Below are 27,231 nucleotides of genomic sequence, written 5' to 3' on the forward strand. Positions count from 1 at the left end.
GCAGCTGAGGGCCTGGGGCCTCCGGGGTTTCGAGCCTCAGTGAAACGCGAATCCACAGGGACTCTTGGAGTGGGGACCAGCAGTGGAGAAGATGACGGCATTGCACTTGATTTTACACACGTTCCACTTGAGCTGTGATGCCAGGCAAGCCGAGGGTGAAGGGAAGCGCCTTGTCGTGAGACCTGGAAGGAGCAGGGCTGCCGCTGGAGCAGATCCTGGGGTGTGAAAAGAGCTGGCGACGCAGTGCTCCTAGAGGTCACTAAGGGAGGAGCCGGGTGCCAGGGGAGAGACAGTCAGGATTTGCAGATTCAGCAAATGAAGAAAGGCAAGGCTGGCCAGCCATTGGAGTGAGGGGGCTTGGGAGGAGGTGGCTTGGAAGGGCGGTGAGGACAGAAACCAGCTTTCACATGGCAGATAAGAGGAGCCTACGGGGGCCAAGGAGAGCTTAGCTAGTGCCAGCTTCAGGGCCACATGGGTTTTCCCCAGGGTAGACAGGCATAAGGCCCCAGCGGCCACTGCATGTTGAGCCCCAGCAGCCAGTGGTCTCCCCGGCCCATCCCTGGTCCTCCCGTTCCTGCGAGGCGGCTGCGGGGTCTGGGTCTGGTTCCCACCACTTGTCTCTAGTGGAAGACACACCCTCATAGAGCCTCAGTTTCTCCATCTGAAAAGCAAGTGAACATAAGACCCGCCTGGCGTGGGCACTGGGAAGGAAGTCTTGGTGGACTTGGCAGGTGGGTGACTTGGGGGCCTGGGTCCACCGAGCCACACAGCGGGAGGCATGGCATGAGTGCCCAGCTGGCAGCGGTGGTGGAGGTAGCGTAAATGTTCATGCTGAAGAAAATCCAAGCCTCTGAGAGGCTGGGCAGCTAGTCCACAGTCACAGAGCCAGTCTCTGGCCAAATTCAAGCCCCCGTCTGTCTGGCTCCCAAGTTTAGGCCTGGAAGTGAAGGAAAAGGAAGGCTGGGGGTTCTGCAGGGGAGACATCCTGATGACCTCACAGCTCCTTGTCCTTGTCCTCTGCATGGATGGGGCCAGGGACAGCAGTGAGGCGGCCACCCCATGGGGACGAGATCATGTGTTGCGTCTCCTGAGTGCAGACAGAGCTGAAGGCGCCCCCGAGAATCCAGGTGAGAGCAGGAACCTGGAGAGACTGGGAGGCGAGCACCTGCCACATGGGCACCTGTGAGTGAACCAGGGAGGGACAGGGCCCCAAGGAGTGGGTGGCACCTCGTGCTGGAAGTAGGGAGCAGGCAGAGTGATGGGGCAAATGACAGGGAGCCGGGCAGGTCCGGGAGAGGGGGTGGGGGAGGGAGCACCCTTGGGAGAGTGACTGTGATGGGCTGTGATCCCTCAGGCAGCTGGTGGAGAATCAAAGGCGAGGGCTGGAGACACAGCAGCTCTTGTTGAGTGACAAGTTCCCAGCAGAGGGTGGTGGTGGGGACAGCCAGGGGTGTCAGGGAAGAAGAAGGGGCCTTAGGGGAAGTGCACCTGCTTGGCATTTCGGAGCTGGCCTGGCACTCTACGGTGGTTGCACAAATGGGGTGTGGATGCTAAAGTTCTGCCAGAGTCTAGCAGGGCCGGGGTCATCATGATGGCCTGGATGTTGCAGTAAGGAAGATAAATCCTGGCAAGAAACCGCATGCCACAGGTGAGCCCGGAAGTGTGGGGGAAGGTGGAGATAAACCCTCCTGCCAATGGCAGTGAAGGAGAGTTTGAGGAGGCGCGGGCCCTGTTGGGGGGCCACCCCTGGCATCTGCCACATCTGTTGTTGGAGTGTCATCTGTTTTATTTTAGTCGCCATTTTGCATCAGGGTCAGCTGTGTTGACTCAGCAGAGAAACAGGTACCACGAGTCATCCAGCCATAGCACTGCTGGGACCAGCGCTTGAGTTTTCTTATCTCCCAATTCAGGAATCTTTTCCTGAACTGTAGCTTTTTACAGTTTTCACACAGAAGTCCTTGATTAACACTCTGGATTTAAATTTTAAAAGAGCCACCTTGATCATTAACCCTTTGAGGGTTCAGAGAAACTTCTAGAATGAAACATGGTCTGACATGGACAACCCACACCACTAGGCTTCTTCTGTGGTCCCCTCGTCATCTCGGTGGCCTCCCGAGTCGGGCGAGACTCAGCATTGGTTAGGATCAGGTACAGAAAGGAAACCAGAAACAAATCGTTTCTGCAAGGATTTAATTTTATGTGACGTGAAAAGTGAGGGATGCTGGACTCGGTTCCACCTTGTCACCCCCAGTAGGACCAGGCCTGCTGGATCAAGAAGCCTCATCAGCTTTTGCTCACTGGATGGTTGGTTCATCGACTTGAATGATTTCTGGGTCTGTCTGAAGTCGTCTGGGCAGATGACTCTGTCTGGTTTCACGATGAGCTTAGGGAAGAGACCAGTGGGATTTTCAGGACCGTGTTGGGAGAGTCTAGCTTTGCATTTACTTACTGGTGATCATCACAAGATACCAATTTGTAAAAACACAACTAAGTACACACTGGTCCTATCTGGCCTCCGTTTATCTTGATGGCTTGGCCATCCAGTGACAGTGCTGGGGTGTGGGACCTCGTGGGAAGCTCTTTGCGGCTCAGAATGCAGCTTTCTGTTAACCAGGGGTCACAGACTCGGGAACAGCAGGGGCTCTATGAGCTTCACTCGATTCAGGATACGTGGGCTCACGTTAGGGATGCGTTTAGTCCTGGTTTGCAAACAGCCTGCGGGCAAATGGTCTGTCTGTGCTTGTGATGGTCCCTGCACTTCTTCCGGAATGCAGCCCTGGCCCCCGCCAGCTGCCTGAGCTGTGCTGCCCCCCTAGGCTCCCTCCCCAGCATCACCAGGGCTGAGGATGAGGAGATGCAGGAGCCAGGGTTTCGGCAGTTCCCTGTTACTCAGGTGGGCACACTCATTGCAGTAAATGTTGATGATATAAAGACAAGGAAGGGTATCCCCATGATCGCATTTTGAGGTTTTTCCTCCAATTGTCTCTCCTTGCACATGTTTGATGTAATCGTGACTATAGAGTATTTGTCTTGCTTCTTTACTTAATGTTATAAAGCATTGTCCCATATTATTGAAATATTCAGAACAGTTTAACTGCTTGTAGCTGCTGCGTCGTGGTTGTTGCGTGGTTTGTTTAATCATTTCTCTCTCATTGGTTTCGGAGCGAATTTTGGGCTTTCTGCAATGGCAGATGACACAGCACCACACACCCTACATCCCATTTCCCCATCCTGCTCCCGGTTTAAGCATGGTTGGTTCCTGGAAGTTGATGTACTGAGCTACGTAGATTTTTCCGACTTTTACATGTGGTAAAGAAGGTAGTGCCAGCGCACACTCGTACAGGATAGAAGTGTCTTTGTTTAGGGCAGGGACAGACACATCCAGCTGCCTGAGAATGGGGGCTCCGCACACCAGAAAGACCAGCTGTGTAACGTAGAGTGTGGACTTTGAGTGATGCAGTATGAGTCACTCGATCGGTCTAGTCTGTGTGACTCTGAACACACAGACTCCGGGCACTTCCCGGGCTGGCAGTGCTCCAGGCACGTTGTTACAGTCGTGCTGGGAGGGTAACATGTCTGAACCCCATGGAGCGAGGACCTGAGCTCTGCAGTTGGTGTTGGGCCCCACCCTGCCCTGGGCACCTCTCTTCCTGAGGCTTGGGGACAGTCCTCTGCCCTCATAGTTTGACTAACTCCAGATATGTTGAGAGAGAAGAGAGGACCCGTGACAGGACGCTGAAGATCAGCACCTCCCGTATCCTCCTTCCCTGCACACTCGGGCCACCTCCCGTGTCCTCCTTCCCTGCACACTCGGGCCACCTCCCGTGTCCTCCTTCCCTGCACACTTGGGCCACTGATATGTTGAGAGAGAAGAGAGAACCCGTGACAGGATTCTGAAGATCAGCACCTCCCGTGTCCTCCTTCCTTGCACACTCAGGCCACCTCCTGTGTCCTCCTTCCTTGCACAGTTGGGCCACTTGTGTGTTTACTGATCCTAGACCACAGAGCTTCGGCGTGTGGTCTGGGCGCTGTCTGTCCTCTGCATGGCTTTGGTAAGGAGGGCAGGCAGCGCTCGGTGACAGTCCTGCAGCTTGAAAGAGGCGGTGTTTTTGCGGAACATAGTTATTGACGATCTTGGCAGTCATTTCATTAAAACAGTTTTCAGCATATGTGTTTCTCATCTGCAGGTGTGGGACCCAAGACACAAGTGTGTTGGGGCTCCATGTCCACCCCACGATGCCCCCCGTGCCCCTTCTCCGTGCTGTTTCCTAGGGCTGTGTCCTGGGCAGCCACCCCTGTTCACGCTGGCGCTTGAGGGCTGAGATGAGCAACCTGGTAAAATGAGTTCCTGGATTGTTTGCTTGCATTTCATAAGGAAATGTCTTCTCTTTGGGAGGTGTGCCCCACCCTCAGATACCTCCGTGGGGCCAGGCTCTGTTGCAGGTTGTTAGAGGGTGGGCACCTTTGCTTTTCCTCACTCCCCTGCTCGGAGGTCGCAGGGCAGGCAGCCTGGCCATTCCTCCTGCGCACAGTGGACATGCTTGTTCTGAAGCGAGAGCAGACTGGGGAGAAGGAGGAGGGGCTGAGACGAGTCTCTGCTGTCCTTGTGCCGTGTGTTCGCCTCCAGGCCCGGGTTTCTTTTAAATGGTGGGAATCCTTCATGATGCCTGCCCTCCGCCACCCACACAGCTAATGAAAGGGGCTTCTCTGTCATCCCCGTCCTGGCCAGCAGCCTGACTAGAAAACCGTGATGTTGGGTAAACTGGTCTCCACCGTGGAGGTCAGAATTTTTCTTGAGTTTGGAAATCTTTGTTTGAGACTTCCGGCATTGTTTGAGCAGCAGTGCTGCTTTAGAATATTATACTAACTTCTCAGTTTCTCCTTTTTCTTGTCCTATCACTGAACCTATTTTGAGGAAATAAGATGTTATTTTCTGTTCGTAAAGGAAAGAAAGAGCATGTGTTGAAGAATTACATTAAGAAGCTTGCTTAGGCTGGGCATGATGGCTCATGCCTGTAATCCCAACACTTTGGGAGGGTGAGGCGGGAGGATCCCTTGAGCCCAGGAGTTCAAGAGCGGCCTGGGCAACACAGTGGGACTCCACTACACCAATTTAAGAAAAGAAGTTCACTGAACTCAGCTACCCTGTGTTACTGATGCATAGCCTCTTTGAATATTATTCTGATGAAGATGGTGCCATCAGATGGTTCCTGCAGTGGGAATTGCTGATCAGCTAAATCTTTTCGACAGCGGGATCATGCTTATGGCTCTGAACACGTGGCATTTGGTTTTCCATTCCGAGTTACTTCACTTAGAATAATGGCCTCCAGCTCCATCCAAGTTGCTGCAAAAGTCATGGTTCTGTCCTCACAGCTGAGGAGTGGTCCTTGGTGCTGCCTGCCCCATGCAAAACGGCAGCAGCCTCATCCCCCCGCCCACTCTCTGTCGTATTTGTCTCTGCGTCATCTGCCGTCACTTACCTCTAATGTGTGCTTGTTCATTTGCCTGTTACCTGTCCTTCCCCCTAGACCCTTAGGACAGGGCCTGGGCGCGCGCTGGCAATCCCCACCTCCCTGTCGCAGGTATCAGCTGCGTGTTGAATACACGGGAGCAAAGTAGACCTTGCGGGCGAGACTCCCCCCAGCGTGGACGGTGCACTTCCACAGCGTTCGGTGGCTGAGGTATAACCCTGCAGAGCGTGATGTGGACTGCTTTCAGTACGTGCCACAGACTGCCCTTGGGGTCCAGTCATCGGTCCATGGGAACCATGTGTGTGACCAGCTGGGCTTGGTCTGTAAGTCTGGGGACACCGGAGGAAGAAGCTGTTTTGGAGATGTGCGGGAAGGAGGAAAGCTGCAGATGGAGGTTGAGCTCTGAGCTGTGAGCTCATGGAGAGTTTGGTTCTCCCTGCCGTGCACCGAGCTTCTGCTCAGAGCCTTCCTCCCTCGCTCAGAGCCTTTCCCGCCCGCGCCCTTTTTTCTTGCAACCTCTCCTCCATTCCCTGCTCTCAGAGCTGTGGCATCACTCATGAGAACGCCCCTTGTTTTCTAGGATCCCTGGCCGCCTGAACGACAGGAGGACGCCCCTGGGTGAACTGAACTGGATCTTCACAGCCATCACAGACACCATCGCGTGGAACGTGCTCCCCCGGGGTGAGGCGCGGGCCGGGCCTTGGGGAGGGAGGCTATGGCCTTGAGTGCGCGGGGAGCCGACTCTCGGACATGAGAGGAGTCAGATAGGATCCGTGAGTGCCTCCCTAGTGAGGAAGACAGTGGGAGGGGCTGAAAAGTAGAAGGCGACCACCTAAGGAGGTGTCTGCGAGGGGCTGAGTTACTGCACGCCAGGTTCTCAGAACGGTGGTGTGGAGAGACTGCGTGTCAGCGCTGGCCCTGACCGGTGCACAGCCCTTACTGCGCACCGGCGGCTTATCTTCAGAGTCGTCGGCATTATTCACACTGGCTGGAAACCAGAATTGCTGTTGTAAGACTTGTTTGTATTTTTTATTGATTGGTTGATTTGGGGTGTTTGTTCACATGTATGTATATGTGCACTGTGTGTGTACATGTGTACATGTGTATGCATACACGTGTGTATATGCATATTTGTGTGTGTGTATTTGTGTATGTGTACACCTGTATGTGTGTGCATGTGTGTATTTGTGTATGCGTGCCCATGTGTAATGTATCTGTATAGGTACACACCTGTGCGCACACGTGTATGCATGCATGTGTGCATGTGTGTACATTTGTGCACGTGTGTGTTTGTTTAAGTGTGTGTACATGTGTGTGTTTAAGCGTGTGTGTGTGTTGCTGATGGGAAATATGCATATTAGTCCCAACTTTAGTAATTTTTGATAGAAGTGAATTTGTGTATTTGGCTTTAAATGCTAGACACAAGTCACTGAAGACTCCTTTTTATCTTTTATCTGCCCTCAGATCTCTTCCAAAAGCTCTTCAGACAGGACTTGCTGGTGGCTAGTCTGTTTCGAAATTTTTTATTGGCGGAAAGGATTATGAGGTCGTATAACTGCACTCCCGTCAGCAGCCCGCGTCTGCCGCCCACGTACATGCACGCCATGTGGTGAGTGTTTCAGGATCCTCCAGGTGCCGTGCTCCCCCGCCCTCCGTGGCACTGTGATGTCATGGAATTGCACGGAGCTGGGCAGGGAGGCCCCACACCTAACTTGGGGACCCCGTGTAGCATTAACAAGTGAAGCTAAATGCAGGGCTCCCAGAGATCTCCACACAGAGGAGTGGGGGTCTCCTTCGGAGGGCAGAAGCCTTGGAGGGCCTTTTAGGACTGCACGGGAGCAGCGGCCGGCTGAAGCCTCACAACTCTGCAACTCGGGAGGGTAGCACTTTGCAAGAGAGTTTCTAACCTTTTAGAAACCAGTAGTGAGAAAATAACTTGCTGACTTGAATATATGAAGCACATGCAAGCTCGCTCTGGAGAATTAAACTGTTGGGCTCATGATCAATTAGTTTTTATGCTTATTTCTCACACACACAAACACACACACACACAACGCTCCTAAGTGTAATCCTTTATGACTATTGATTATAGTTCTGTCCCATTGCTGAGTTGCTACTATTTATACAACTCCTAATAGTAGTAACAGTGACAATAATGTGATTTGTTTTTAGTCTAGACATTATATTTGAAGACGTTTGGTTTCTTTCTGTTCTGTGGCTGTCCTAACAGAAGCAGGTTTGGGCAAATTCTAAAATGGTATTAAAACAAAGGAAAAATATTTCTGTTCATCAATGGGAGAAACCCTAACAACACAAATATTTTTAAAAGAGCGATTAACGTATGCCTAGCCGCAGAAGCCATCATGTGGCGTATTTTCATGGCCAGGTTTATTTTTAGCTAGTGTTTTGTGTTTTCTTTTTAAACGTGTACAGGACCACTTTCCCTCAACCCTGGAAACCCAGAGAAGCAAGAAGGAATCTAAACTCACTACCCATCACCCACTCCAGAAAAGTTAGAAATAATCTAATTTTTAATGTTTATAATAAATATTTATATGCGATAGATCAAAATACATTATACCCAGCATAGCACTTGGACTTTAAACAGCAAAAGTTAAAGCATGCATGATCTGTGTCCTTCTTAAGACTCTGTAAGATAAAATAGAGAACCCTGATAAGGAGAAAAGGAAATTGAAGTAAACCATTTAAATAATGTGTAAATAAAACCACCGCACATTTATTTTTCACGAATCCATGAATAACAGAGCTGTAAAAGAGACAGTTGTTTGAAAAGCCTTTGCAATACTTAGAATAAATATTTAAAATGAACATTTTTTAAAAATAAATACTTAGAGCATTTTTGAAAGAGTATATTCTCAAAATGGCCTTATTCCTTTAAGAAAAGTAAGGCCTTAAATCCTGTCTCTATTTCTTCTAAGACAGGTTATTGTAATACATTTATTTTAAAAGAGGAAGGAAAAAGAAAAAAAAAGCTGAAGGGGTCAGTGCCACATCAGATCCTGGATCAAAAACTAGTTCAGCACTGGGAGCCGGTTGAGCACTCGGAGCGGGGTGGGCAGGGCCTCTGGGCTTGCAGGTTCCCTTACCAGGAATCAGTCCATGGAAACCTTTTTCCTTCTAGCGTATGTTTTCTCCAGATGTAAAAGCACCTCCTATCTGATGTGCTCAGCTGCGCAGAGTTAAAGACAGTGACATCACATTGGAGTCCGTGGTCAAAGACCAGAGCCAGAGCACAGAGAGGAGCCAGGAGGGATGAGCAGGCGAGGACAGGTGCAGGGAGGGGCATGTGGCAAGGCCGGCGTGGGGCAGCCACATCCCACCTCTCCATCTAGAGGCCACGTGGCGAGGTCAGCACAGGGCAGCCACATCCCACCTCTCCCTCTAGAGGCTGCGTGGCGAGGCCAGTGTGGGGCAGCCACATCCCACCTCTCCATCTAGAGGCCGCGTGGCGAGGTTGGCACAGGGCAGCCACATCCCACGTCTCTGTCTAGAGACTGCTTTCTAGGACTGGCCCCTCAGAAGTTTTCTGAGTGCCAGCATTTATATCAGTGCTGCTTTATAGAAGGTCCTTGTCTAGGCCTAGCTGCAGCCTCTCCCAGCGTTGCTGGGGCTGCCCTTCCCTGCCCAGAAAAAAGGCCAGCTATTCTGCAGACTCTGCTCCCTGGAGCCTCACAGAGCCAGCCCTCACCTGTGCTTATTGGTTGCACTAGAGAATCATGAGGTGATGTTGCAATCCACAGAGGCCCAGAGAGCCTGGGGACAGCATCACAAGGGTGCCTCGCAGCCCCTCTTCCTGACGGTCACTGTGGACACTCTGGCTTTTCTCCTCTCCTGGTTCTGACCTCCCTGAGTGTGTCAGAGGCTCCGCTTGGGCTAATGTGCGCCTTTAGTGATCCAGCCCGCATGGTCCATCATCCTACCACACGCGGCCTGCGGTGTCGTGTCCTCCCGCTTCCCTTTCGGGCGTGTTCTTCTCCTGGTTGTTGCAGGGTGGGCTGTCTGGGAAGTAGACGGAGACGGAGGCTGGTGTCATGACACTGCTCGTGAGTGGAGCAGCCCTAGGTCAGCGGTGGAGGGGTGGGCAGAGAGAAGTCAGGCTCACCTCCGCCGGCCCTGGGGAGCTCTGAGGATGGGATGGGAGATGAGTGGGCCCGCCTGCATTCTGCATTGGTTGTCAGACATAGGCCACCCAGAAGAGGGCCTGACAGCCGTGAGCCACCTGCCTGTGGTGCCCCCAGCAGCTGGGGCAAGAAAACCTTGATCCTGAAGGGGATCCCGGCCCCTCCCTCACAGTGTCTTGCTGTAAGAGAAAATCTCACCTGCCTTACCTGGGGCTGCTGTTACCCCAGCCCCATTTTGATGGGGCCCTTGGGAGCGGAGGAAGCGCAGTGCAGAAGAGCTGTTCCACAAGCGCACAGCCCATTTGCAAGAAACATGTTTCCTCTCCTCATCCGGGAAAGTGACACTTCCCGGCCGGCTGTGCAGAGCTCGTCACCAGGCCCTGCTGAGGCCTGTGGCAGTAACCGCAGGGCTGGACTAGAAGACAGCAGCCAGCGGCACCCGGCCACTGTAGCGGCCACTGGTGCAGCCACTGCCAGCAGCCAGGGCCTCCGGCCCAGCCCAGGTACAGTGGAGTGAACTGTGTTCATGTAGAATCACAGCGGTGATGCCCTTAGTTGCTAGGCTGGGGCAGGGAAGCACCGCCCTGGCCTCCTCCTGGTCCCTGGCACCCTTCTCCCGGGTGTCACTGTGTCCCCATGGTTGGGTTTGACGGACATCAGGGATGAAGACTGAAGAAGAACCAGGCCAGGAGTGGTGAAGGGCAGGGCTCCTCCAGTGGGGTGCACAGGGTGGGCCCCCGTGCCGTCACCACTGGCCACTGGGCACACCTGTGGGCTCCACCAGCCACACAGCTAGAACTCGCCCTGCTGTTGCCGATGGCCTGGGTGGCTTTGGGGTTTCACCTTCAACCGGCAGAAGAAACATTATGCACTTGGATTTTTTTCCTTTTTCTTTTTTAAACTCACACCTGGGCACGCATCTGCGTCCTGCCCTGGCGACTGACGTGAGCATGAAGGGAGCTTTAGTCAGCCGCTCGGCCCGCGGGAAGGAAGAGGCGAGCAGAAGTGACTCACACCAGGCTCAGGCTCCAGGCTTCGTGGCAAAGCAGTGAATGTGAACACCCGGGGGGCAGCTGTGCCAAATTGAAGCTGATTTGTGCTGAAAGAAGAAAACCTCATTCACAGATTACAGACCAGTCATGGCCCTTCTGGTGGACGCGTCTCCCTCTGCTTAGTAATAGGAGTTCCTCCAGCGCCACTTGTGGGAAATAGAATTTGAAGGTGGAAACAGCACTAGGGAGGGCACTAGCCATCTACTCCTGTGTGACAGCAGTGTCGCTGCAGACTTGGCAGCTCAGAACAGCACGTGGCCTCCAGATCCAGTTCCTGTTGTGGGGCTTAGCCAGGTTCTCTGTGCAGGGTCCCACCAGGTTAAGGCTGCCTTCGCAGTTGAGACCACCGGCCATCCCCACCAGTGGGGTCCTTAGCTTGGCCTCCCACCACTCAGAGCCAGCAGGGGAGCCGGGTGCTGCAGCCTTACCTAGTGCCACACACAGTCACAGCAGCCATCACCGTTGCCATATTCTGCTGGTTGAAAGCAGTCTCAGGTCCCACCTGCACCCTCAAGGAGGGGCCACACCTGGGACAGGGGTCCTGGGGCCACGTTCGAGCCTGTCCACCTCAGCTGGTGAACCGTGCTGGGGTTTGGAGAGGGTGAGAGTAAAGTCGCAGAGCCCAGGGAGCAATCTGACCACAGCTCCCCTGAGGCACACCAGTCGCGGCGGGTGACCACAGGTGGTCATGTAAGAATAGGAATTCCAGTGACTGACTGATTAAGCGCCTGCTGCGTGTTGGGCTTTACAATTGTTAGGCCATCTCCCCCTCACAGCAGGTGCTGCCGCAAAGCTACGATTTTTGCTATCCATATGCCCATTTTACTGATGAGAAACTGGGGTGTGTGAGGACCTGCATGGCAGGGCCAGGCTGTGGCTCCAGCCGTCTAGTGCCAGCCTGCCCCATGCTGACTTAGCCGCGTACGTGCTGAGTCATGGGATGTACGTGCATGAGCTTCTGTTTCAGGCGCATCCCTGGGACAGGAGTGCACCCAGGCGGAAGTGGTGTTTAACCAGGGAGGAAAGCTCTTGTCACCTCTTGTTACACATGGCCACTGTGCTGGCGGATCACAGCATCGTTGTCAGCGTGAGGAAGCTTCCCCGGTTTCTGAACGAGTCTGATCAGGCAGAGACGAGCAGGGAGTGGCACTTAGCGACCTGCTGTAGTCATGCTCCTGGGAGCAGGAGCCCATGCGAGGTCTCAGGAAGGATGTGCGCCTCATGTGAGAACCCCGTGGCAGGTGGCATTCCTTGCATTTTGCAGTCAGCCGCATCCCACCTACAGAACAGAGCCCTGGGGTTTTCCCTCCAGCTGGACATGAGAAGCTGCTGGGGAGTCAGCAGCCCTGTCCTGGGATCCGAGTCGTCTTGGTGACTCCCACCCTTCGATACCTGGCCGAGACCCACCTGGCTTGGGCCTGCCCTTGGTTGGGACCTCACTGACCTGAGGCCCCTAACCCCTGACCCCTGCCTTGGCTTTACGGCCTTTACAGTGCTGGCCCCGGTGGCCACCCACCCGCCTGCCCACCGTGCTCACCCTGCCTTTGAATGCCCAGCCTCTTTGCCCCACAAGCAATGTGACCTGGCTTAGGAGCGTAGCTGAAGCAGGTCGCTAAGGAAAAACCAAGCAACGGGACTAATGGGATGTTCTGAAAGACAAGGACAAATCAAGCCATTTGTCAGAACATTGGTTATAAAAGGGAAAATTTGGGAATAACTCTACTACCTAACAGAATAGGAACGTAAATTCAGAACGGATACTTAAAAGAAAATCTAAGCAGTCTTAAAATTTTATTCATGAGTATGCAAAATATATGTTAAATGAGAGAAACAGAACACCAAATTGCATCAGCAATATAGTTAATATCTATGTTAAAATACATAGTACACACAGCAATAAAACACTAAATAGATTTATAAATAAACATTAATGATGCTTGTGCCAGGGTGGTACAATTGGAGTGATGGTTCTTCATTTTAAAAATTGATAGATATTACTTTGGTTAATTAAAAGTCTGCCTATAGATTTTCTAAGCCTTCGAAGCACTAAAAGCAATTTTTAAAAATAGAGTCTTTATGGCTAAGGCATTATTGTTCATAAATTCAGAACTAGAGACACACAGAAGAAATCATTGCATACTTCTTTACATGAGGAAAATCATGACTGGTAGAGTGGCCTAAGAGGCAGGCGTGGGGGCTTTCAGACAGCAGAAAGACGGGGCTGGTGTCCAGGAGGGCGCGGGCATGGGTAGGGCAGCGCCCGGGCTGTGCTCAGTCCAACCGGGGCTCTGCGGGGCGGTTTTGGCCCACAGTTGCCAGTCATAGAGTAGCCAAAAGTTCATATTTTCATTTTTAATTATCTGATTATTAGATGTTGATATCTAACGTGGCATTAAAAAACATTCTGCGAGCCCAACCAGACACATCCAACCAGACAGCAGCCTGCAGCCTGCCTGCTCCAAGCTGGGCCATGAACCCCTAGGGACAGAGGCTTCAGTGAAGCCCTCGGTGCCTCGGCTCCCAGCATGGGGGGCGGCCCGTAGACATGGCAGTGCCGTGTGCATGGAGAGGGCAGCGTCCACGGTGACTTGCGGCCGAGTCTCAGGATGCTTCCCCCACTCTTCTTCCTCAGCCGCTCCTGTGCGTGTCCAAGGGTCCTCTCTAGTTAGGGATATTTTCTGCAAGGTCTGACATCGTGTCTTCTTGTCTTTCTATGCTGGGAAGTGCCAAATAAGTAATATTAAAGGGTTCTTTGTACAGAAATCAATGATGATGTGAATTCAGGGAGAATCACTTGCATTTTACACATGTTCTCTGGGGAAGGTTTTCAGCAACAAGGATGCCAGCGTGAATCTAGAGCTAAAAAGTAAACACGAGTCAGTTCCATTTAATGCTGAAAATTATATCATGAACCAACTTTGATAGGGAATTGAATGTAAAAATTGGGCTTTAGATTTGGAGAAGATCCTAGATCCTTGTAGGAGAAGAAAGACTGGAAATGTGGTCTGGCTGGTCAGGAGCCGGGACAGCAGGTCCCACGCTGTAGGTGTACACAGATTCTCCCCGCTGGCTTCTCTGTTCTGTGGCATCTTCCTGGTTTCCTGGAGTCAGGGCAGCTCCACTGGCCTCAGTTTCCAGAGAACAAACCTGACTGAGGTGGACTTGCCACCTTGGCCACTGACCAGTGCGGACCCCGCCCCGCCCCAACTCCAGCTCCACCCAGTTCTCTCATTTCCTCTCCTCTCACTGCCACCAAAACATTATGTCAAAAAATGGGGGTTTCTCAGTCTGTATCAGTTCACTATGTGTGCAGAAAATTTATCGGCATGACTTTAACGGTAGTAGACCACCCCCCAGTTCTGAATGCTGACAGTTTGTAAAAGGCCCTTTCCAGGTGTTCTGCTGAAGCCACTCATGCACGGCCTTCTCACGGCGTCGGGCTGCTGCGCCCCACAGTCCCCCCGCGCTGGGCCATCTTGCACGGGCCGCTGCTGTCCAGTGGCTTCGAAAGGAGTTTGGTAGTTGAGGTGAGACCGCAGGTGCGCTGCTCCAGTGGCTTCGAAAGGAGTTTGGTAGTTGAGGTGAGACCGCAGGTGCGCTGCTCCTCAGGAATGGCAGAGGCTTCCCATGATGGGGAGCATCATTTTCATCTTTTTTTTCTTTTTTGGAGGCAGGGTCTCGCTCTGTCACCCAGGCTAGAGTACAGTGGTGTGATCTTGGCTCACTGCAGCCTCAACCTCCCAGGCTCAAGCAATCCTCTCACGTCAGATCCCCAAGTAGCTGGGACTACAGGCACACGCCCAGCTAATTGTTTTGTATTTTTTGTAGAGATGAGGTTTCACCAGGTTGCTCAGGCTGGTCTTGAACTTCTGAGCTCAGACAATCCGCCCACCTTGGCCTCCCAAAGTGCTGGAATTAACAGGTGTGTGCCACCGCGCCCAATAGGGAACATCATTTTAAAGCAGCTCTTTGCTTCCCAGTGGAGATTCCATAGCAGCCGTGTGTTGTTCCGATGTGTGTTTTCCCAAATGCGCTACACAATTAAGGTGCTTAGGAGGGAGGAGAGGCAAGCACAGAGGTTTGGCTTGCGCTAGCTCCACGTCCTTCCCGGGTTTCAGAAAGGCATGTACTTGCCCTTGCACTGCCCAGAGACCAGGCCCCAGCACTGCCTCCTCTCCATTCCCCACGGAGGCTGAGACGATTCCTCAGTCCATGTCACCCTGAGAAAATCCCCCTCCAATAAGGCATTTGATTCTGTGGAGTCCGTCATTGCAGAATTTTACCTCCACTCTGTCCTAGGCATGTTCACATTCGAAGTCTAATTCTAACTCTTAAACACTCTCACCACGTCCTTAACACGAGTGAGTTTACTAGTCTGGACACAGGAGGGAGGCTTCTGGAAGACTGGGAAACCCCAGGCCTTCTTAGATGTGAGCAGTCCTTGCCGCTCGTGATGAATTTCATGCATGACTTTATCACTGTCCATCGGAATCCCGCCGAGGCTCTGGAGGCAGAGATGTCAGATCTCTGATGACAGTGAACTTCCACAGAGGGCAGCAGCATCTCCCTGTGTATCCCTGTGTATCACTGTGTATCTCTGTGTGTCACTGTGTATCCCTGTGTATCACTATGTATCCCTGTGTGTCACTGTGTATCCCTGTGTGTCACTGTATGTCACTGTGTATCTCTGTGTCACTGTGTATCCCTGTGTATCACTATGTATCCCTGTGTGTCACTGTGTATCCCTGTGTGTCACCGTGTATCCCTGTGTGTCACTGTGTATGCCTGTGTCACCATGTATCCCTGTGTATCACTGTGCACACAGTAAAATTTAACAAGAAGCCAGTCCATTCCACCATGTTACCATGTTGCAGATTTAGGGAGGCGTAACCACACAGACTTGGTACTGGTCTTGATTGCGGAGGGCCTTTATGCTGAGCCAGAGATGCGGAAGATGTTGGTGCCTGGCTATAAGGGCTTGAGCCAGGTGGATATGGAGGGCATGCAGCCAACACCGCTCTTGAGACACCGGCTGGGTTAGTGTGGAAAAACTCCATTGAATGGTTTGCCTTTCTCCTTAAGTGTGCTAGTTGAAACACCCATTCATTGGGAACCCATGATCCAGGGGCTTTACAAATGGGCATGTGTGAGCATAGGCAGCATAGGCTGCCGTGGCCCCAGGTGTCAGGGTGCAGGCAGCTCCTGTCTTGGAGGCTTCCATCCCCCGTGGAAGCTTGTGCTGGCCACTGGGGCAACATTCCCACAGGTGGGAAGGCCGCGAGGAGTGGACGAGGCAGCTCAGGCCTGGGGGACAGACTTGGAGCTCACATGCCCATCGCCCCCCTGTCCTGTGGCGGTGTCTGGTCCGGCCTCATCCAGGGAGGGAGGGAATGTGGCCTCCACCTTGAGTGGCATGTCCCAGCTCCAATCCTGTTCCTTAACAAGGGCAGGGAGGGAGGCACAAAGGAGTGAGAAGTGGTTTCAGACGCTCAGACAGAGAATATTCGGCTCAGAAACAGAATCGTGCTCTCCTCTGTTACTAGATTTTGCCAACTGCAACTGAGGACTGAGCTGCTGTGGAGGTGGGCTCCTCGCCATGGGAGCATCACCGGGGGCTCTGCAGGGCTGTCTGCCATGAAAACAATGCCCAGAGCTCTCTCCTCCCCTCATCAATAGACCAAAGTGTGTACATCCCCAGGGAGCACACAGGAAAGATAGCAGAAAAGAGCATTTGGAATAAATAATGTACAATCTAGCTATTATACTCCTTGGGTGGTGATGGAGAGGTTGAATTTTTAGCAAGAGGAAAGAGGGAACAAAGCCTAACAAACATTGAGGTTAAAACATGAAGCATCTGCATTTACACTTTGCTTCAGGCCGCGGCGGCAGTAATGAATACTCAGAGCCGGCTTCCTGTTTAATGTTTGATGCAAAGTCACCGGGGAGTCATTCGCCTTCACTTTCAATTTCAGGGGTCCTGAAACCCTGCGTTTCTCTGCGGTAATAACCTGTGCTTTCCGTTCCTGGGGCGGGCGCCGCTCTGACTGATCAGCGCAGATGGAGGCTGTGCGGACTTGGACTTGGACGGCTTTCCTCCAGCCCACCTCCTGGGCACCCGCCATCTCAGGGCTGTTTCCTGAAAACCCAGCTCTTGCCTGGATGACATGTTTTCCAGGCGAGTGACTCATCAGAGCAGCCAACAGCTTAGACAGTCCCTCTGCGCCCAGCTGCTGGGGGGGAGGAGCCCACGATGCAGATGAGCTGGTCACAGCTAATCACAGCCTCCTCCCCTCAGATCTGCACTCCAGCACTCCAGCCCTGCTTCTCCAGGCAGCTTGATCGCAGGCTGTGGGAAGTGCTAATCCAGACACCTTCCCGGTCCCCTCCCACCTTCTGCTGTCGTGTGCTGCCAAACCTCACAGGGCTGGCTGCTGCCGAAGCCCACCACCATGGTCTCTCGTGTGTGCATAGGACCCACTTTCCCACTTGTCTTTAGCTGGGAATCCCAAATTAGAGCTGCAAGTTTGTGTTGATTTTACCGTAGAAAATGCAGCCAGTTTTAATCAACAGATAAATGTTCATTAGAGAATACCGTTGTTCTGCTGTTTAAAAGGTTGCCGTGCAGGCCGGGTGCCATGGCTCACGCCTGTAATCCCAGCACTTTGGGAGGCCACGGCAGGCAGATCACCTGAGGTCAGGCGTTCGAGACCCGCCTGACCAACATGGTGAAACCCCGTCTCTACTAAAAATACAAAAATTAGCCAGGCCTGTGGCGCATTCCTGTAATCCCAGCTACTCAGGAGACCGAGGCAGGAGAATCACTTGAACCCGGGAGGCGGAGGTTGCAGTGAGCCAAGATCGCACCACTGCACTCCAGCGTGGGTGACAGAGTGAGACTCCGTCTCAAAAAACAAAACAAAAAAAAAGGTTGCCATGCAATTTTAGAATTTAATGGGTAATCTGGCCCTGTAATTTGGTTAAATAAATAAATAAATAAACCACCCACAGCCCGGCCCCGAGAGGGCCTCTGGCTTGCTCAGCAGGCGGTGCCAGGGTGCGAGCTCCTCCCAGTACCTCCGTGTTCCCTGCCTTGCTCTGAATGGGGCTGTCCTTCGGGCCCAGGCCGAGCTGTGGCTTGAGGTTCAGGGCCACTTCACTGTGTGCTGATAATCGGGTTCCAGCGCTTGTCTTTCAGCGGTTTGTAGGCGTTCTTTTACATCCTTTCTTCTCATTAGTACTTGAACAAAGTTCTTTTCCTCTTCTCATGTAGACAGCTCTGCCTCGAGTCCACAGCCCTAGGTAGCCGGACGGCCCCGAGCAGCCTCCGTGCATCGTCCGGGCGCCGAGCCACAGCCGTTCCTCCTGGGCTTTGTCTCATCCCCGCAGCCTCCTGAGCCTCTGTGCATCAGTGAAATCAGAACCATCTGGGGCTGCTTTTCTGGTCTGTGAAATGTGGAGCTGGGTCAGTCCCCGCCTCCCACCCCCGGGCTGGATCCAAGTGGGCCCCCAGCCTTTTAGGAGCACATGTCCCACTGCAGCAACATGGGTCACGTGTCCGAGAGAGATTGTCACCCGTGGCTCTGACACAGCTTTGCTGGGCGGTATCCTGTCCGGTGTGCTGAGCGATGTCTCCAGTGCAGTTCAGGCCTTCAACACCAAGCGAGGGCCTTGGAGAGCGTGCGAATAGGCTTTGCGGGAGGCACGGTTCCAAAGGCGCCTTGCCCAGCACTGACCGAGGCCACACCAGGTGCCACGCTGGTCTGCTCGGCCCACGGCCCGGACGCCCTCTCTGCCCTCCTCTCGCCTCCACCTCCCCTAACTTGCACACACTTTCTTCTAACTCCTGAAGCAGAAACTTTTTATTTGATTAAATTCGAGGAATCTTTATAGAGTTTAATTGCAATAATTGACTTTGCTTCTGTCTTAACAAAGAGTAAAATCTCCCTCAATGCTGCTGAATACCATTTGCCTGCAGCTGGGGATTTACTGGGCATATGGGAGCTATTTATTGCACGTACTTTGAGGCCTTTTGATTATCTCCTGATTGCTTCTTAACTCTGTTGGCAGGGGAAGGGCATGTTTGTGCAAAGAGGGCCAGTCTTGAGAAAACTGAAATATATTTCATATATTTGAAAGTGAAAAATTGCTCTTTGGTCCCTTTGTTCATCTTAAACTTTTACTTTTTTTTCTGGATTTTAACATTTTTCATTCTCATTTTGGTCCTTTACTAAGACATCGAGAAAATGTGCCCTTTGACACGGCAGCACGGAGTGTCATTAACCTAAAAAATAACACAGAGTCCTCGAGTCTCTTAGAAAATTACCCAGGAGAAGAGAGCGCAGTGCTAGAAGCAGAATCCAGTATACTGATCATCACTCGGTTTCCACAAGGAACATATTTCTAGCAGAAAGGGAGAGTAGGGCTGAAGGGATTGCTGTCCTTCCTCCATCCCTACGACGAAGGTTGAGTGTCCCTAATTCAAAAATCCAAAATGTTCCAAAATCCGAAACTCTGTGAGGGCCACCACGCTGCCACAGGTGGACAGTTCCCCTCCCGACCTTGTGGGCGCAAACTTTGTTTCATGCACAAAATTGTGTAAAATTCGCTTCAGGCTGTGTGTGTAAGAGGTATATGAAACATACATGGAGTTTGCTCTTAGACTTGGGTCCCATCCCCATGATATCTCATTATGTATATGCAAATATTCCAAAACCTGAAAATATCGGAAACCCAAAACACTTCCGGTCCCAGGCATTTTAGAGAAGAGATACTCAACCTGTATCCGCGGAGATCAAGACCGTGTTCTGTGGCCGTGCTGAGAGCGAGGTGATGATTCACTTCCAGTTGAGAGTTCATGTTGGATGTTGTGGCGGGGCGACAGCAGCTGCCTCCGACTGACCCCTGCTTTGTGTCAGCCGCTCTACGAGGACGCTGTGAGGGAGGCATGATCATGAGCCCATTTCACAGATGGTGAAACGGATCCTAGAGAGAGCGCCACGCACCCAGAGCCCCAGAGCCACACGCTGAATTTCACCAAGCGGCCTCCCACACGGGCTCCCTGGTCAGGCCCTCATCCTCTGGATGAGGCAGCGAGGCAGGCAAGTCAGCCGCTCCCTGGGCCGGAGCTAGTGGGTAGCAGAGCTGGGAGCAGAGCCCAGGCTCGTGGCTCCCGGTCAGATCTTTTCTTCCCTCTCTCCTTCTCGAAAGTCACACGGGGCTGCTCATGCACAGAGGGTGCTTTCCTGCTCGCCCTCACTCTCATTTAGCCAATGCATATTGAAAGCCTGCTATGTGCCTGGCACTGGGAAAGAAGTTGGGTACGGCTGGATGCCAGGGCACCTGCAGGATGTCTGTAATTCAGCGTGTGGCTCTGTGGCCTTGGGTGCGTGGCTGTCTCTCTAGGGTGAAACAGTCTCATGATCATGTCTCCCTCACAGTGTCCTTGTAGAGCAGCTGACACAAAGCAGGGGTCGGTCAAAGGCAGCTGCTATCCCTCTGCCACAGGGCTAGAGATGTCAGAGGTGCTGGGGTGTGCCAGGCCTGGGGTACCGCGAGAAGGCCAGAGCCACAGAAAGGCTTAGGGGGGCCGTGTTAGAGCCTCCGAGAAAGCTCACAGGGCAGCTGGCCTGGAGGGAGGTGCCGGCAGACGGGCCCATTGGGAGGGGGCTGTTAGGACAACACCGAGGCTCTGACAAGGCCATGTCAGGAAAGTGGCGATGGTAGCTGGGGGTGCCCCATAAGGCTGTTGCCTATACCTGGGAATCCCAGGAACTGGCCTGGAGGTGTTAGGTCCAATTCAGACTGCCGGCTGGTCCTACAATAGAATTGGGGTGTGGAGCTCTGGAGAGAGGTGTGAGGCTATTTTAAATAGTGTCTGGGGGTGTCAGTGAGCAGGTGGCAGTGGGCGCCCTGAGCAAGGATGAGAGCAGGCAAGGAAAGGGCTGTGGAAGCTGCAGCAGCACAGCCCTGAAGGACGGGGTCGGGAGCCCGGGGAGGAGGCTGTCTCGCGTTCACTGTGACGGGAAGGAGGCCGGAGGAGAAAGCCTCATACTGTCCAAGGGGGAGAACTCAAGAGGGACAGTGTGGTCGGTTACTGTGACAAGGGGTCTTGACAGGGGAGGCACATCACCGGGGTCATCTGTGGAGCCGCTGTGGCTTAGGGGGAGCAGCTCTATGCATGGTAGGAGACCCCAGACTGCAGGGTGCCTGGTGAGACCCACAGGGAGGCAGCAGGAGCTGACTGAGCAGGTGGCCGTCCACACCAGGGAGCAGCGGAGGGGAGGCAAGGGAGGGACAGGGAGGGGCCTGACGGCACCATCACAGCGCAGAGCTCAGCCCTGACCGCCAGGACGCCTTTCCCTGACTGCACGCCGACCCCTCCTGATGAGGCACTTTGGCCCGGCCCTGGTGTCTCTCCCGCGTCCCTCCAGGACGCTGCCCCATCAGAGCCTGTGCAGGGACCACAGCTGCTTAGAACACGTGGGCTGCCACTACATGGGTTCAAGTCACAGTCAGAAGCCACAGCAGAAAATGGGAAGCATTCCTTTATTTTTCCAAGCTTTTTTTCTCATTTTATTTTAAAGAGAAAAAATGTGACAAACAAAATGGTGAGGATGCTGGCAGCACCGGAGTTCCCGGCCTGCACTCTCTCCTGGCCTCCCCTCGGACATCTTCTGCAGCCCAAATCTGAACAGCAGTGAACCCGTCAACATGCCCCCCACCAGCTGCCGTGGCCTCTGCCCAGACCCTTGCTGCCCAGGCTCAGCCGGCTCCTCCTGTGCCCTGTGAAGTGGCCTCGTGTGGAAGCCCGTCCATAATGCTCAGTGGATTTCCTCTGTTCTCTCCGCAGGCAAGCCTGGGACCTGGCTGTTGACATCTGTCTGTCTCAGCTGCCGACGATCATCGAGGAAGGCACTGCGTTTCGGGTGAGTCCCTCCAAGGGCACCCTGTGCGTCCGCGGCGGCAGCCACTTCTCTGGGCACCTGGACTGCAAAGCCCCCAGACTGGGGGTGGTGCCCAGGACTCTCGGGTGTCAGATTTTGTTCACCTGCCTGGAAAAAATGTAGTTGCCAGAGTTTAAAACATCGAGTCAACCAGGGTTTAAAGTTAAACTTTGAAAGAATCAACTTTTAAAACAGTCCTATCTCAAAACTTTGCTATTACAGGTCTACTTTTCTTAATGCGGACTCACTCCCTGTGAGTGGTGATCCTGTTACACTTTCTAGCCTTTTCACCACAGACGCGTTGTGGATCTCCCCCAGGCCTCTGACTCTCAGCCCTGTGGGACAGTGACCCACGGAGGGTTTGGTGCTGAGCCCTGGAGGGCCTTCTGCCCCCGGCCGCACTGCACGGGCACTGGAGAGCTGAGCCACCCTACGGCGGAACCGGGGTTTAGTCGCCACACCTGCAAGTGAGGGTGGCCCCGGGCCTTCGCGGCAGCTCCCTAGGACCCCCTCGTGGTTTCTTAATGAGCTTTTGCCTTACGTGAGGTGTCAAGTCTGAAAATAGATAAATAAGACGGAGGCCCTGCCCTCCAGAAACCCGTGAGGAAAGAGGAGCCTCTCACATCTGTACAGAATGCAAGGGAGGAATCGGCAAGAGGGCGCGGCAGACACGGGGAGGCCAGGGATGGGGGAGGCGGCAGCCTGGGCAGAGGCAGGAGGGGACCAGCATCCCCGCCTCCCGTTGGGGCCACACCTGAGACACCACCGTGTCAGGCTCCAGAGCCACAGAGCCTAGCTTTGCCACCGAGGGGAAGTTTGGTCGCCTCCTGTGTCGCGGTCTCCTCATTTAAGGGAGGGATTATGGTGGTATCCAACCCCAGGGGCGCTGGGAGGACAAAGGGAGTTAATGTAAGAAAAGTGCTCTGGACAGAGCCCAGCACAGGGCCCTTGGGAATTCATGTGCAGGCACTGCCCCAGAGCCAGCTGTCACTGATGTGAGGATGCCACCTTCCAGCCCAGGGCAGGGGCACCGATGGTCAGGAAGGTTCCGTCCACTGCGCAGACTTGTAACTTTCAGTGCACACCACAGCCGTCAGGGAAGCTTTTAACACACGCAGTTGGGAGCCTGGGTGTGCGTGCGTGCGTGCGTGTGTACGCGTGAGTGGGTGTTCATGAGGTGTGTGTGATGTGCCTGTGTGGGGTGTTTTAACTCCTCAGATGATGTTGACATGTCCCACGGGTGGGAAAACGGCCTTTTAAGAGGGTTTTCTTTTCTATAATCGCCTGTTACCCTCCCATTATTGCTGATTTTTTTGGTAACATTTGATTGTGAAAATCTTCAAACCTACAACAAAGTTGGAAGAAATTTACAGTGAGCACCCCATGCCCACCACTTACTTCTACCCCATCTTTTTATTCATGGGGTATTTTCAAGGGCATTGCAGACCGCCCCGCATTTTACACCGTGAGGCCAAAGCCAGCTCCCCGCCGTGTGCTTGGCATCAACACTGGGCTTCTAGACAAAGGCCTTCCCTCCCTTCCTGCTGGACCACAAACCTTGGGGGCAATGACAGGGTCTCCTGCAGAGTGGCAAACCTTCACAGACGCCAGCTGTCCACCCTCAGCCTGCCAGAGCTGCTTTCAGAGCGCCTGCGCTTTTCCGAAGAGCTCTGGGCCTGTTGCCACAAACAGATACTTGGAAACCTTCGGGAAACTGGCCTTTCTGTACTCTGAGCGTGGCTTCACTCGGTACTTTTAAGAGACCAGAATAATCTGCTCTTATATAAAATAATGCAGTTTCTATTTGCATGTGTGCTCTTTCTAAACGAATACTTAAGTTTCTGTGCCAGGTATCTTTGCCAAGTTTCTTTTCAAGGATTTTACTCTATGCTAAACAACTAGAATCAATATTCCGCATTTGGGAATGATTTCACCATGTTGGGGTGTCAGGACAAGCCGGGGATAACTGACGTGGACCACACACTAGGTTCCTTTTGTTTTTATCTTATTGGAGGTATAACTTACATATAGAAAAGTGTACACATCATACACATACAGCTTGGTGAATATTTCAAGCTGCACATACTCGTGTAATCACACCCAAATCAAGCAGCCCCATGAGCCCCCTCGGTGCCCCTCTTAGCTCCTCCCTTCCCCAGCAGTGGCCGCTTTCCTGCCCAGTTTTGTGCTTGGATGCGTGGAGTCACGCAGGGTGTAGTCTTTGTGCCTGCCCGCTGTCACTCAGCATTGTTTGAGTAAGCTCACTCTCTCTGCACTGCAGCTCACACTCACCGCACGGCAGCTCACTCTCACCACACGGCAGCTCACACTCACCACACGGCAGCTCACTCTCTCTGCACTGCAGCTCACACTCACCGCACGGCAGCTCACTCTCACCGCAGGGCAGCTCACTCTCACCACACCGCAGCTCACACACACCGCAGCTCACACTCACCGCACAGCAGCTCACTCTCACCACACGGCAGCTCACTCTCACCGCACGGCAGCTCACACCACACGGCAGCTCACTCACCACACCGCAGCTCACACTCACCACACGGCAGCTCACTCTCACCACACCACAGCTCACTCTCACCACACCGCAGCTCACACTCACCACACGGCAGCTCACTCTCACCACAGCTCACACTCACCGCACCACAGCTCACTCTCACCGCAGCTCACACTCACCGCACCACAGCTCACTCTCACCGCAGCTCACACTCACCGCACCACAGCTCACTCTCACCGCAGCTCACACTCACCGCACCACAGCTCACTCACCGCAGCTCACACTCACCGCACCACAGCTCACTCTCACCGCAGCTCACTCTCACCGCACCGCAGCTCACTCTCACCACAGCTCACACTCACCACACGGCAGCTCACTCTCACCACATGGCAGCTCACTCTCACCCCACGGCAGCTCACACTCACCACACGGCAGCTCACTCTCACCACACGGCAGCTCACACTCACCACACGGCAGCTCACTCTCACCACACGGCAGCTCACACTCACCACACGGCAGCTCACTCTCACCACACGGCAGCTCACACCACACCGCAGCTCACACTCACCGCACCGCAGCTCACACTCACCACACGGCAGCTCACTCTCACCACATGGCAGCTCACTCTCACCACACGGCAGCTCACACTCACCGCACCGCAGCTCACACTCACCGCACCGCAGCTCACTCTCACCGCACCGCAGCTCACACTCACGGCGCTGCAGCTCACACTCATTGCAAGGTGGACACCATTGAGTGTCCCAACATTCATGTGTCCGTTCTAGGGCCACTGGGCGTTTTCAGTTTTCAGTCCTCACTAACAGTGCTGGCTAGAGCCAGACTCTGTCACATCAGAGCCTGAGACAAAAGAGAATTCTGTGATATTGGTCCTCCCTTTGAAATGTCGATATCTTCTTCAGTATGGATTTTGGCATTAATTTTTATTTTTGTAAATATTGCACTGAAATATCATTTGTCTTGATTACTGATTTTTTTTTTTTGGTACCCCACCCGCTAGCACCAATTCTGTGCCTGAGGCCAAGGCCTCCCCTTCCTGGCTGGCCTCCCGTTCAGGGGCTGCTCCCTCCTTCACATTTCTCAGAGTGATCCTTCGGGGTCCCAGGGTTTGCCCATATTCAGCTTTAACAGATGGTGCCAGAGCACTCTGCAAAGTGGCTGAGTCAGTTTACACTCCTGCCTGCAGCATTCGAGAGTTTTAGTTGCTATGTATTTATTTGGCTATTATGGTTCAGTATGAAAAGGTATTTCCTTAAGAGCTAATCGTGTATTTCCCTGATGGTTAATAGAGCATTGTTCTATACTTGTACTGGCCATTTATGGTTCGGGCTTTTGGTATCCTGTTTTATGAAACCTTTATTTCCTCTGAGATGAGCATTCTGAGCAGACGCTACGCTCTTTGTCAGCTAGCAGCTTGTGTGTTTCCCTTTCACATCTGGACCTGCATCTGCTCACATTTCACGTCCCCCGTGAATGCTCGGCTTACTGGTGGTGTTTGCACCGAGGACCGTGTCTGCGTGGCTCCCTCTGTTCCCTCCTTTGCACCGAGGACCATGTCCACGTGGCTGCCTCTGTTCCCTCATTTGCACTGAGGACCGTGTCCACGTGGCTGCCTCTGTTCCCTCCTTTGCACCAAGGACCATGTTCACATGGCTGCCTCTGTTCCCTCGTTTGTCCCTTTGCTCACTTGTTCTTTGCACCAGGACCACACAGTTGTAATGACAAACTCTACGTGACACTTTCTAAGCTGGTAGACTAAGTCCCACAACTTCGTTTTTTTCCCCGAGGTTGCCTCAGTTACTTCTGGTCCTTTGCATTTCCATGTGAATTTTACAATCAGTGTGTTAAGTTCTGCAAAGAACCTGCTGGATTTTTGTTGAGATTACAATTAATCTACAGATTGATTTGGGAGAAGTCACCACCTCTATAATATTGAGCCTTCTCCTCCCTCAACGTGGTTGTAAATGGTATTGTTTAAAATTTCACTTTCTGATTTTTCTCTACTAACAGTGACATAGAACCCTATCAAAATTGAGGTTTTCAGAGGCTGAGGCAGGAGAATTGCTTGAACCCAGGGGCGGAGGTTGCAGTGAGCCAAGATCATGCCACTGCACTCCAGCCTGGGCAACAGAGTGAGACTCTGTCTCAAAAAAAAAAATTTTTTTTTGGTTTATTGAGATAGTAGGAGAAGCCAGAATGATTCCCCTGCAGTAGAAAGCTCGGGCTAATTGACTTTCTTAGGGGTGTTAAAGAGAACCCTTCTGCAAACTGAGCAGCCGTACAGGGGGTTAGAATGTCCCTACAGAGCCGTACAGAGGGGTAGAATGTCCCCTTGGCAGTGAACTTTAAGTCCCCCTTTAAGCGGCAAGCTTGTCGTAAGTGGCAAATGTATTGTGCCATTGTCAGGACGGAGAGTAGCCGTCTGAGAATGTCCAGATGGTGAGAAAGGCGGCAGGTATGCTCAGATTGTTGGTAGCAGAAGTCCAGCCGGACGGGCTCCACTTAGGTGTGACTTGGAGGCTCCCAGCCTCTCAGCCGGCCTTCCCATTTTCAGTCTGCTGCCCCTGTTTTTAGAATATGTCAAACTGCCTGGCACACAGGCTGGCAACAGAGCAAAACTCCTGGCATCCAAATCGCCCTGGGAGAGCCAGGTATGTGGTCCTGGCCGGGCAACCCAGACGCTCAGCCCAGCGGGACCTGTGAGCTCTCTGTCTCACTGAATGGACTTCGCTCCCCTGCACACAGGGGCCAGCTCAGGAACTCTTCATGGGGTGGAGAAAATCTCAGAGATTTGGCCCAAAACATCAGCCCTGTGAATCATGGGTGGAGACACGGGCCGCTCTCGAGATGTTTTCCGCAATATCATATAAAGTGCTGGCCACTCTTCCGCAGGTGCTTGCTCTAATTCGTCAGCCTCCCCGTGGCTTTAGGGAGCTTCACGGGCTTCACCGCGCACCTGCCAGGCAAAGGTGTGCTTTTCCTTTTTTGTCAGTTTGAGGTGAATAGTCAGGAGTTTTTCTCTTTCTGCATGGAGTAGTGACTCCAGCAGTGAGGAACGTGTGAAAATCCATCAGGCAAAGCTAATGTGAAAGA

General features: G+C 53.0%; 1 protein-coding gene across 7 annotated transcripts in view; it reads left to right on the forward strand.

Annotated features, from left to right (window-relative positions):
• Nucleotides 1-27,231, forward strand: part of RPTOR (regulatory associated protein of MTOR complex 1) — a 416,632-nt gene that overhangs the window by 266,978 nt on the left and 122,423 nt on the right. For all 7 annotated transcript variants that reach the window (XM_024350719.2, XM_024350720.3, XM_063799998.1 and 4 more), the window contains 3 exons: nt 6,052-6,152; nt 6,936-7,080; nt 21,515-21,590. In XM_024350719.2, coding sequence (XP_024206487.1) covers nt 6,052-6,152; nt 6,936-7,080; nt 21,515-21,590 — 322 coding nt within the window. The remainder of the gene's footprint in view (nt 1-6,051; nt 6,153-6,935; nt 7,081-21,514; nt 21,591-27,231) is intronic.

The sequence above is a fragment of the Pan troglodytes genome, chromosome 19 (assembly GCF_028858775.2).
Source record: "Pan troglodytes isolate AG18354 chromosome 19, NHGRI_mPanTro3-v2.0_pri, whole genome shotgun sequence".
In the NCBI taxonomy this organism is placed as follows: domain Eukaryota; kingdom Metazoa; phylum Chordata; class Mammalia; order Primates; family Hominidae; genus Pan; species Pan troglodytes.